General features: G+C 39.6%; 1 protein-coding gene across 8 annotated transcripts in view; it reads left to right on the top strand.

Moving 5' to 3' along the window:
* TRPM3 (transient receptor potential cation channel subfamily M member 3) overlaps positions 1-12,681 on the top strand; it is a 711,013-nt gene that overhangs the window by 461,995 nt on the left and 236,337 nt on the right. For all 8 annotated transcript variants that reach the window (XM_080667736.1, XM_080667735.1, XM_080667742.1 and 5 more), the window contains exons 2-3: positions 5,085-5,164; positions 6,459-6,663. In XM_080667736.1, coding sequence (XP_080523862.1) covers positions 5,085-5,164; positions 6,459-6,663 — 285 coding nt within the window. The remainder of the gene's footprint in view (positions 1-5,084; positions 5,165-6,458; positions 6,664-12,681) is intronic.

Here is a 12,681-nt window from a genome sequence, read left to right as displayed (position 1 = left end):
CCTCACAATGAGGAACATTAGTGAAATTTTGCTTGCAATGTATTCCTATAAAGTTAATGGACTCTTTTTTTTTAATCTTATGATTACTGGTCTGGGTTGTTGTTGTTTGGTTAAAGTTTTCCTGCTAAAGGGTGGAATGTAATAGCATGCTCCAAGAATTTCTGATTTAATACATACTCTGTGTGTGCACTTGTAAACCACTCCTGCCTGGAGAAGTCCTTGATTCTATAGCGAGTGCAGAGTGGATAATGATAAGAGTCAAAAGTAATTTGGGGGACGCACCTTTGTAGCAGAGACTTTGTGAAAAAAGAGTCAAAACCTTAAAAGAAATAACTTATTTTTTTTGTCTTTATAGCTGTTTGTTTCTATAATTTTGCTGCTTTATTTATGGTACATTAGACTTTTAAAATTCATAATTAATTTACTCTTTGAGGGTAATCATTATACTTTGTTTAAAATGTGAATGTCCTCATTTGTGTTTTGAATGAGATGTCTTTTAATCATTAACCTTTGGAAAACACTTTCCTTTTACACATCACACATGACTGATAATGCAGAAAGACAGGAACGAAAATAGCCTTTCACAGACTCCGTCATGGTGACGTGACCATTCTACCTTTAGAAAAGAATGTACATGAGTGATTTCCTAAAGTAAAAGTACACGAGACTTCCGAAGTATATTTAAAAGACATTTTTGAACACTTTGTCCATTGAGGTTTCACATGATATATGGTCAGCTAGAAGCACGGCATGTCAGAACTCTTTCATGCTTTCTAACAATAAGGATAGCCATTCTGAACTAACCTAGTTGGATGTTCAAGCCAAGTAGAAAGCCTGCACAGAGCCATTCAAAGACTTGGAACAAATGAAAAGGGAATTGGGTTAGAGAACAAGTTAAACCTTGATTACACTTCAAGTATGCCCTCTCAAAGAAAATAATTTTAAAAGTCTACTATCTGTCCACACTAAAGACCAGAATAAAGAGCACAGTAAAGCAAAACCCACAATAGAGCACAGTTAACTATGTGTGATATTTTGTAAAATTTCTAATTCATGTGCTATACATACATTCTTTCGGTTATGTATTATACTTCTCAAAGAAGAAAGGATCCAGTTCAATTATGAGTGATGGAAAGATTCTTTTTACATTATGTTTCTTTTTTTTCCTCCTCCCAATTTTCGGTGCCTTTGCAAGGGAAGTGGTTAGTCCTCTAATAAGAAGAAATAGAAACTAACCCTTGGTCCCTTTGCTAACAGTGAAGTGCCCTGCCACCTTTTAGAAGGTAATGAAGTTGGTAAACTGCACACAGTCAAATTACTTTATAATTAAAGACTAACAAACAAGTTGGCAATCTACATGTAGTACCTTTACTACATAGCATCTGAGTAAAACTGCCAGGGCTTTCCAAGTTGAAACTGGGATCCATGAGAGAGAGAAAAAATGAAGGTGCCCTTGAAAAATCCAATCTATGTCATGGTCTCCCAGATTCTCAAACTGGGAGTCCTACTGTGATTGCACTTCTTTGTTGTAGTTATTATAAAGATTTCCCCTCTTTGTTTCCTTCTCATAATCTGATGGCTTCTGAATGTCCCACCCAAATCCTTTACCTGAAGGAGAGAGGAAGAATAGATAGCATAGTGAGTAATGAACAGTCCCCACAGAAAGGGGAAATGACAAGAGGAAAAATACAAGTATGAACTGGTTCTAAGACATGCCTCTAGAAGGCCAACTCTTTTCAAATACCAAGGCACTTCCTGACATGCACAGATGGCACTGCCAAGATCAAGAGTATTTAATATCAATAATATCCAATTTGGTGCCTGGCTGGTGTTACTCAGTAGTTGAGCATCAACCTATGAACCAGGAGATTACGGTTCAATTCCCAGTCAGGGCACATGCCGGGGTGTGCAGGAGGAAGTTGATTAATGATTCTCTCTCATCATCAATGTTTCCCTCTCTCTCTTTCTCTCTTCCCCTTTATCTCTGAAATCAGTGTGTGTGTGTGTGTGTGTGAGTTTAAATAATATCCCACTTGGGAGGCAGCGAGTAAGAGTGTGAACCCTAGAATCAGACTGCTCAACTTCAAACTCTGGCTGTAAAATTTATTTGCTGCATCTGACTAGTTTCTTCATTGATAAAATGTATATAATAGTAATCACAGGGTTTTTATGAGCCTCCACGGAGATAACACATGACACAAATCCAGGCACACAATGAGCCCTTCATAAAGCTGAGGCGTTACTACCTACTGAGTTCCTACTAAGTGCCAGGTGCTTTCCCTGAATTATCTTTGATCAATACAACTCTCCAAAAAAGCTATGATTATCCTCATGTTATAGAAAAGCCTCAGGGAAATTAAATAGCTTTCCTACATACCTCGTTATTGGCCAGTATTCCCCAATACAAAGTGAGATCAATCTAGGTCAATCTGCTACAGCAAAATCACAGTACTCTGGTCTGAAATTTCCCCTGAACTTTTAGTATCAGAACCAACCTGGGACTGCCCCACTTCTTGGAGTGAAAACACAGTTCCCAAATAACAGTGACAACTGTGTGCTGGGCATGTTGTTGTGCCCATTTTATAGATGAGGAAATCTGAGGAACAAAGAAATTATTTGACTTGGTCCACATAGCTGAGTCCCACTCACACCGTTTTTTCTAACTGCGAACCTCATGCTCTACCCATGATGTTACCATTCTTGCTTTCTCTCAGAGAGTATTGATCAGTACGCCCTGAAATTCTCAGGTTCTCCCCCAAAAGATCCTTCTGAACCCTAGCCAAAGTGGACCACAAAGAAAAAAGGAAAGTGCACTCTTTTCTGCTCCCCAAGGTGTAGGGAAAGTTGGTTTCAAATGTCCAGTGAGGAATATTTTTACCATCTTTCTGCCAAGAGATGTTATCAACGAGAGTATTCAGTGTCTAGGAAAAAATCACAGCCCATGAATAGCTTAACTTACAGGCTTTTCAGAGAGATAAAGACTGGTTATCATCTACACTGTTGCAAAGATGTAGCCACTAGCTTTTCCTACATATTTGAAAAGAAAAATTCTTTGAGAATAGACACTGGGGCTTTTTCATGCCCAGCTGACAAATAGAACTGCAAATGTAGCCTTGGTGGTGGGAGGGTGCAGTAGGCCCCCTGGACCCACGGATCTCTGAGGCAGGGTGGGCGCTCCCTGTCATGTGGATAGTGCATAAACACTCAGAAAGTATGGGACCTGATTGTGACCATGACTGAAACAGGATGCAGTTCCTACGTACCCCTCAGGCATCCCCCGTGTTGTCATGTCATGAGTATTAGACAACCACTGCCTTCAGGGCCACATGCTTGTGGACACTCTGTGTTTTTTTTTTGTTTGTTTGTTTGTTTTGTTTTGTTTTTAAATATATTTTATTGATTTTTTTACAGGGAGGAAGGGAGAGAGATAGAGAGTCAGAAACACTGATGAGAGAGAAACATCAATCAGCTGCCTCCTGCACACTCCCCACTGGGGATGTGCCCGCAACCAAGGTACATGCCCTTGACCGGAATCGAACATGGGACCCTTGAGTCTGCATGCCGACGCTCTATCCACTGAGCCAAACCGGTTAGGGCGACACTCTGTTTTGAAAGAGGAAGGAGATGCACAAATAAGGGGTGGAGGGCAAACCAGACCTTAGCACAACTTATATGGATATTTGGGGCCTTGGCAGAGTCATTATCAATCATGGCCGGCAATTGGGGGCTTGTCACAGTTAACAGTGGTCATTGAGACAGGCCAAGTAAACAGCTTGGCTGCGCTTTGGCCTTGTGTATTTTAAGAGTGTGAATTTAATCCTGACTCTGGGTTAGGTAGAAGATGACACCAGATAGAAATAACATTTTAAGTTGCTATAGCAACTTTCATCTTAAACACTTAGAGAAGGAATCTTTAGAGAAGCTTTCTGGATTCCATAAGAGACACTTCCGTTTCAAATGCTATAAAGAAAGGGGTAAAAGGATGCAGGATGGACACTCTGCTTTGGGACAAAGAGGGTAGAGTTTTCCAGAACTGCCTTTTATCTTTCCTGGAGCCCCGTCTTAGTGGCCAGACTTCTGGGTGGACAGTCCCAACAATACCCATCTTAGAAGCTGTATTTTCTATGCTTAAAGGCATGTGGGATGCAAGAAAAGTGCTATCGTACTTCCTTCCAAAGGCATTACCTGTGAAATTTTGGACTGTGATGAAGACATTTATCTTGCTTATGTTTTCATTTCCATTTTTCCCCCTTTGTATTTAAGCACTGCTAATTTAGATTTTAGAAAAATCATGGTGATGGATTAGGGCCCTTGAGTTATGTAATTCCCTCACCATTTTTCTTTCCTTCTCCAAGGAATATCTAAGTATCAGCCATGAAAACTTTGTATTTGTTTAGATATATGGTTGACCCTTGAACAAAGCAAGGTTTAGAGAAGCCAACTTCCCGCAGTCAAAAATTTGAGAATAACTTTTGACTCCCCAAAAACTTATCTACTAATTGCCTACAGTTAACCGAAAGCCTTACCAATAACGTAAGTAGTCGATTAATACATACATTGTTTGTTGTATGTATTAAATATTGTATTCTTACAATAAAGTAAGCTAAAGAAATGGTATTAAGAAAATCATAAGGGAAAGAAAATACATTTACACTATTTATTTAAAAAATTCACATGTAAGTGGGCCCACACAGTTCCAATATGTGTTGTTCAAGGTTCAACTGTATATTTTCCCACAACTGAATACTTGTTATCTGTAGGGTTAAAAACATACTGCTGTATATTTTTCATTTTCTCTAAAAAGAGCATTGTTTTTCTGTCCTTCAAAAATCATGAATTTGTATATGGTTCTATCACTATTTTTTATTATGATCATTTCCTTTAATTCACAATATTAATAATGTTGAACAACCTAATTATCATGTTCTGGGAATGATTGCTTTTGTTGGAGTCACTGTTGATGTGTGTAACCACAATTTCAATTCAGTTTATGAGGTACTAGTCTATCATGTTATTCTGAAATTTTGCTGCCTAAAATACTTGAAGATTATGTTCACCTTTACTCTTCTTCTTTTTTTTTTTAGGCTCAGAAATCCTGGATAGAAAGAGCATTTTATAAAAGAGAATGTGTTCACATCATACCCAGCACCAAAGACCCCCATAGGTAATTTTGCTGTCTTTATCATGTACTGAGAACATGGAGTAGCAACTATGGGAAAACTATGATAGTTAGCACTATTCATTACATGTAGACCAATGTGGAATTAAAGTTCAATTTTTATTGTTGCTGGACATTTTTGCAGCAATCACATATACACATACCACATAATATGCCATCTTTGCAGTGAATTCTCTAAGAATCTAATCTATACAGAATAACAAATATACCACCAGGGAAGGAATTAATCACTATATCTAAGATGGAATATATATATATATATGTTAGTATGGTTGCTGGTTTTCTCTTTTAAGCATTTCATCAAAATACTTCTTTGTACCAACATGCATTACTGTAGTGAAAAGGAGATTTTTAAATTAATGACTTTTAGCAGATTACTAATTAGACTGCAGACCTTCAGATTCCTATCCAAGCACATTTTTTAGTATCCTACTTACCTTTTTGAAGATCAAAAGAGTGGGAAGTATTTGGGATAAAGTAACATATCAATGTCTGGAAATGCCTTTTTTAAAAGGCAATGTACTAAACAGTTTAAAATATAGACTATAGAGTCATAGACTATGTAACCTTGAGAAATTATCTAACCTTCAAAATTACAGTATTATACTCATAAAGTGAATGCCACACTGTTAGCATTTAATAAATGGTAACTATGTATCAGTGTTATAACAGTAATCATATCCACAGTGGTAGGAAAGTCTGAAGGACATTTTCATGTGTTAAGGAGTGAATTTTGTTTTCGGATATCTTGTGAATAATTCTTTCATTGTTTCTTTAAGAACACTTTAGCTGCAGATTTTTTCCCTCTGAATTGGCTTTTTGACAGTCAATGTCAATTTGGAAAAGACAAGTTAGGTAGTGACTCACCTATGAGTGAGATTCCTCATTTAAATGTGCATATTAAAATTCTTCCCTGGGAGCTGCTCAGTGTCCTTCCTGCAAGATTTGATCGACGGGAGGAGTAAGAAGTAAAAACATCTACAGAGCTTTTGTTCGCAGATTCCAAACTTGATCAATATGGCAGGTGTGAGAGGGGTGGGTGAAGAACAGGAGACATGGTACAGCTTACACAGCTAAAGGAAAATGAGGAGGCAGCAGAAAAGAAAAGGGATATTGTCAGGTAAATCCTGAGTTCCTCATGTGCCTGATACAACCACAATATGGGATTCCACCTGAAAACTGACTAACTGGCTTGCTATAGACTGTAGATTTTCCAGCCTTAAGTGTGTACTCCAGTAGCGGCTAATATAATGGTTCACTTTGACCTCCTATGTTATAGGTGTTGCTGCGGGCGTCTAATAGGCCAGCATGTGGGCCTCACTCCCAGTATCTCCGTTCTTCAGAATGAGAAAAATGAGAGTCGCCTCTCCCGAAATGACATCCAGTCCGAGAAGTGGTCCATCAGCAAGCACACTCAACTCAGCCCCACGGATGCTTTCGGTACCATTGAGTTCCAAGGAGGTGGCCATTCCAACAAAGCCATGGTAATCAGAAAAACATTCATTCATTTCCCAAATTCTCTCACAAGTCCTACAAGGCAATGGTAAAGAGCTGGAGATTTACTCTTTAGACCTAATCCCAATTCTGCCATTTCCTGGCTGGGTAACCTGCTCTAATTACCTTGTCCTATGTATCTATGCTCTTTCTCTATAAAATGAGGCAAACAAACCTCCCTCTGAAGATTAGTATGAGATCAGACACATGACTGTTGTTTTTATTCATAATAAGTAGCTTTCTATCCACTATTTATTATGTTACTATCTGGGTCTCATTGTTAAGACATGTTTTTCTAACTCCTTTGGTTAAAAAAAAAATCTTATCTTTAGGTTTCTATTTTGTTCTATTGGTAACTAGGATTTCTCTCAATTCAAAGTAGAAATGATCATGCCAGTCTATTTTCTTCTCCCTTCTATCAGATTGAGTGCTTTTTCTCCAAGCAGCTGTGTTCAATAATGTTCTCAATGGAAGTGCTCCATATGAAAAGCATTTTTCTTTGGAAAGGAAGCCTTAGGAAATAAACACATTTTAGTTCTCAGAATTGTCACTTCTAAATTTCAACTTTCATCATGGACCTCTTCCTACTTGGCTGTCAGATTTTGCCAGGAGAAAAGTATAGCACGTGTTTTTGGAAATTCTAGAAATGCTGTATTCCAACAAGCTTGCTTCTGTTGAAAGAGAGATCGTCGAGGGTGGAGCAGTTGGAGGTGGCTGTTCTCAGGCATGCCACAGAGGCTTCCGAGTTCAGAGAGAAAATTTTGCTTAGAGAAGCATACTACAAAATGCAAGATAAGTTGCTTCACACCAGTTACAATCCAGAAATGGGCAACAAAGCCACCTCTCTTGTCTTTTTTCTCTCCCCTCCCCATTCTCACATCTGCACCCCGCCCCCCTGCCGACTGCAATGTTTTCTTCACCATGAATAGCTATAAGCTATTCTCACAGTTTTTCCCTGAAAAACTTAATTCTAAGCTATATATTAGATTAAACCAATTTTGAATAATATATTGGGGAAAAAGAGATGCTATATGCAACTTCCAATGAGGTCTGGCAAAAGAAAGAAGGGTTAGTCTAGGCCTGTACAGAACTAGGGAAATGGAGATGGTAACTTCCACATCCAATTAAGGGATGCAATTGCCTACACAAGATCATTAAGGGTCCCCAGCTCAGCACAGTCCCCATTCACAGTATGGATTGAAACATATACAGTGTCTTCTTGAACCATGCATTAATTAAAAGTCATGCACACTTTCCCTATAAGAAAAGTACTGCAGGAGAGGAAGTGACTTAGTAGGCAATAATCATAGAGTGGTACACCCAGTGACTTCATAGGGTCCTCGAATGATGCCAGCAAGTATCATGCCACAAACTCAGAGGCATATGGTAAGTAAGCTTCTGGTTATTATTTCCACTGTTCGAATGCAGTGTCTGTCAAATTGAGCATTATTTTGCTCATAAGTAAGAGTGTCCCTCCAAAGTGATCACCTGGGGAGATGCTAATTACCATGATGCTTCCAGTGACCAGGACATGTTTTGGAAACTGATTTATGTTTAACTAGAGGCCCGGTGCATGAAAATTCATGCACTGGAGACGGCGGGGGCGGGGGGGGGCGTCCCTCAGTCCGGCCTGCCCCCTCTCACAGTCCGGGAGCCCTCAGGGGCAGGAGGTGACCTGGTGATCAGGGGAAGGCGATGCCCTATCACACCTCTGCTGCTGCCACTGCTGGCAGCACAAGCCTCGGCCGGCCCTGGTTACCTGAGCCTTGGGTGGCCCTGGGCAGCTGGGAAGCCACCATCTGAGGCTTGCCTGTGCCTCGGACCAGGCCTGGGCAGCTGGGGTCTGAGGAGACTGGGGGACTCCGGAGGCAGGCGCAACTGCTGCCCAGGCAGGGCTGAGGAGACTGGGTGCTGCCATCTTGTGGCTGTGGGCACTGCCAACTTTGAGGGTGGCAGTCAATTAGCATATTCCCTCCTTATTGGCTGTGGCCACCACCATCTTTGAGGGCGGAGCAGTCAATTAACATATTCCCTCCTTATTGACTGTGGCCACTGCCATCTTTGCGACGGCATGAAGGTCAATTAGCATATTCCCTCTTTATTAGATAGGACAAGTGGGAGCCCAAGCTATTCACCAGACACAATGCACATTTTGTCCACTTTGAATATTTGCCCTTGAAGTATTTTGATTCTCCTGTCTAGACAAAGAGGTTGAGTTGTCCAAATGTCATATGTCTTGTTTTATTAGGCAGGATGGTCGTTTGCACCAATTTTATTTCTCGTCCTCTTCAACAAATAAGGTTGCAGTTTGGACAAAGGGAAAATCAGAAACTACCGTCTGTGAAATAGTGCCAGACTTTAGATAGAAAGCTGTGGTAAATTATTGGCCAGAATTTAAGTGAATCAAGTCAACTAACTTAATATGTCTTTGGTCGCCTGCTCCTGACAAAATATTTGAAAGTTGAAATGATTTTTAGCAAAGTGGTCAAAAATTCTAGAGGGCAGATTAACATTGACCTTCATTAGTTTTTTTAAATAAGGTATAACATTAACTGTTCCCTTAAGACAACCCAAGATGAAGTGCTTGGGTCTTCAAAATGCCCATGTGGTCTGGACACAAGGTGAGGCAGAGGCTGCTGGAGGTTGGTGGAAGATACAATTGGAATAAAGAGAATCATTAAAATTATTTTCATTGTTATTAAAATTATTAAAACCATACCTGTTCAGGAGCATTATATGCTATGGTATAGGCAGTACAGCATGATACCACGGAGCTCTGGGCACCAAAGACACTGGAGGGATCAGGTGCAATGGCTCTCAGCCTGGAGGCTCTGGAGTACCGCAGAGGCTCCTACAGATGCTCATGTAAGAATCTCCCCCAGAGAGTCTCCTTCTTGGTCTGGGATAGAAACTGGCATCCGGTTTTTTGTTGTTGTTGTTGTTGTTTTAAGTTAGCCAGGTTATTCCAGCCAGGCTTAAAAAAATTCTAAATAATCCCAAATCTCTCTACCTATTTTATATGGAACCCAGTCAAGTTGCATTATCTCCCAAGAGTCACACAATTATTTAACGACAGAGATAGTTCTCAAATCCTGGCTCCTCAGGACTCCCTAGCAGTTCTGTTTCTTCTCTGCCCTGTGTGCTTCGTATACACTATAGTTGTGTTTTGGAAAGAAGCTCATTGCCATTATTTTTCTAGCTTTTTATAAGGATTCTGAAAACTTTGTGCTAGAGATAGAAGATCACTATTATTGGATGAGCTTCCTTAGATGCAGAAGCTGTGAACAGGAAGAGCTCTTGGTGAAATTGCATCCTAGGCTATTAATAGAACCATGTTCTGAGCCCTTCCTAGTCCTTTGTAGTATTCCGGCTTCAATTCCCAGGCTTGACAAGCTCTAGTAAAACAAATGAATCCAGCTTCTCTCACACATTGCAGAGTAACGGTGTCACAGGAAGGAGACATTCAAAGCTGACAGTGAATGAAGGATTCTCACTCTTTCTCAACACCAAGCCACGTATTACCAAATGTCATGTCCCCAAACAAGGCACTCCTGGGCTTCTGGGGGACCTGACAGTTTATTCAGATGCATCATAAAAGTCAGAACAGGGGGACCAAAGTCAAAGAGATGCAGATACTAAAGCTTTGGTTTCAGCATTGTCTTACAGGGGTGGGTCCCAGGTAACGTTTTAAAACTGCCTTATAGAGCAATAGCAAGAAAGAGCACCATCGGACATTGAGTCCTTCCTCAAAGACTCTTCTTTATCTGAGGCTAAGACTGTAAGTTATTTAGAAAAGGAACCAGTGCCGCACTTGATGAGACAGAATCTTATTTGCTTACTAATCATCTCTTTTAATTAATGCTGAGCTGCCTTGTGGACAAGGTAAGTATAACCTAATTAAGAGCTTGTATTTAAACCTCTCAAGTCACTCAGATAATTCTCAGGTTTTCCCTTGCTATTTACTCTGCTTATTATATCAGGTTGAGCTTCTTATTACAGTTTTCATATAATTGAGGTAACTGTTCTTATGCCTCATTTTCATACTTAAAGCTCTAACTATGAAAGCCTGCTAAGCTGAAAGCCTCATTGTCTGAGCATTGTGGATAGAAGATGGCAGGGAGGAGGGAAGACCGAGGGAGAGACCCTAGGTTGGGGGTGAGGAGAGGCATCTACAACCTTGTATTCCTAAAGTGCTTTGAGATTGAATTTGACTCTTTAAAAATTTGTTATACTTTGCACTATGCAAATTTGATCTGTGAATCATCATTGACTCACACACAGCAAATACGAAATTAAGGGAATCCCACTTTGCAAAACAAAATAGCGAATCACTAGACTATGGCTAACTAAGCAACTTTCCATAAGCACAATGAGGTATTTGGGGGTGCGGGGGGGGGGTTGTAATTGCTCCATTGATTTCTAATTTTCATCTTGTAGTTTCCAGACCATTGAACCGACAGTGCCTTCTGAATCTGAGAATAAAACTAGGATTTGTCACTGAAACTTCTGATCCCAATCATATTCCTATAGAGAGGGAAGAACCAACTTTCCTCAAGGAACCCATCTGCCCTCTAGAAAATTCTCTTCTCCTTGCTTCTGGAAGAGTTTACACTAAGTAATTCTGGCAGAAAAATCATAGAGAAACCCCTGTGGCCTGTTCATATTCTCAGTGAAGTTTTATAATTATTTCTAACCCTTTAGCTTTGGCTTTTCAGCATCCATGACCTGGAAGTACCCAGGTCTCTAACACTGAGGAATTACAAAAGCAATATGGAATAAATTACAATGGCATTTTCACCTCCAAAATGTTGTGAGTCATCAAACTAGGAATCCAATAACAGTGACACCTCACATTTACATTCCCAATATTTTCTTTCTAAGGAGCTTTTACATGTATTAAACCACCATACGTATTCAACTCCTGCTGCAAAGCAAAAGGCTCCCCAAACTTGAAAAGCTGCTATCAGCAAAATTATCATAGTAGTCTGGTGCAACATATTCTCCTTGGCCACAGCTTTAATTAAAAGCACTCATCTGAAATGTGGCTACAAGAATTAGAAAATGAAATGATGCTTTTCACATCTCTTAAAAGAAAGGGAAATGGGGCAAATTTCCCACTCCAGGCTCATAAGAAAGGCATTAAAAATATGTTAAAATAGATATTAGCATTAGTAGTTCCATTACTCAGAGTAAGCACTACTAACAAATACCAATTGCTCATTTCCAAGAATTAAAGGTGCTTTTGCAGTCTTAGGAGGAGAATTTGTCATTTACCATTTCCCAGAATGTAGCCAGATTTATTGTTCTGCAGTTTTGGGTGTTTTTGTTTTGTTTCATTTTAAGTGTTCATTTTAAAAACTGGGTAAAGTAATGTGGGTAAAAATTTTGGGCTAAAGAGGTGACTGATTAATTATCAGAGCCAAATTGCTCCTCGGAAGCTCAGGTTCAGAATGCCAAAGGAAGATTATGATTAATTTTTTAATTAAACAGCCCCAGCCCGTTCTAAATAGTACTGGCTGCTTCCCCACTCTTCAGCCTTTGGCCACCCTGGGTGTCATAAAGGGAAAAGGATACTGTCTGGTTTGTGACACCTCTCTGATCTCCAAGTTTAGTGCAGAGTGAGGCATAATAAAGTTGAATTCTGCTTTGATGAGTGAATGGGAACATTTCTAACAATGAAGCAATATGAGTGACTTTAGAAATAAAAACTGCGGTGAAGTCACCTGCTAAACTAAAAGACCGTTAGCATCAGGCAGAACAACAGTTCAAGAATTTAATTATCGAGGCCATTTCACAAAAGAAATCTCTAGTTTTCTTTTATAGCCTCAACTTTAAACTCTTCATTTCTAAGTTTGTGGTTTGGAACTCAAAATATGTATTGTTGTGAAAGTTATGCCAAATGCATTGGCCTCCAAAGCACCTAAGAATAGATCAAACAGTACAATTTCAACTAGAGAAAACCTCTGCTTTATGCAGAGCATCCTTAGATGCAATTCTAATTGTCATCA

The sequence above is a fragment of the Plecotus auritus genome (assembly GCF_963455305.1).
Source record: "Plecotus auritus genome assembly, chromosome: 5".
Taxonomy (NCBI): Eukaryota; Metazoa; Chordata; class Mammalia; order Chiroptera; family Vespertilionidae; genus Plecotus; species Plecotus auritus.
The sequence above is the reverse complement of the archived record's forward strand: the minus strand, read 5'-3'. Positions and strand labels throughout refer to the sequence as shown.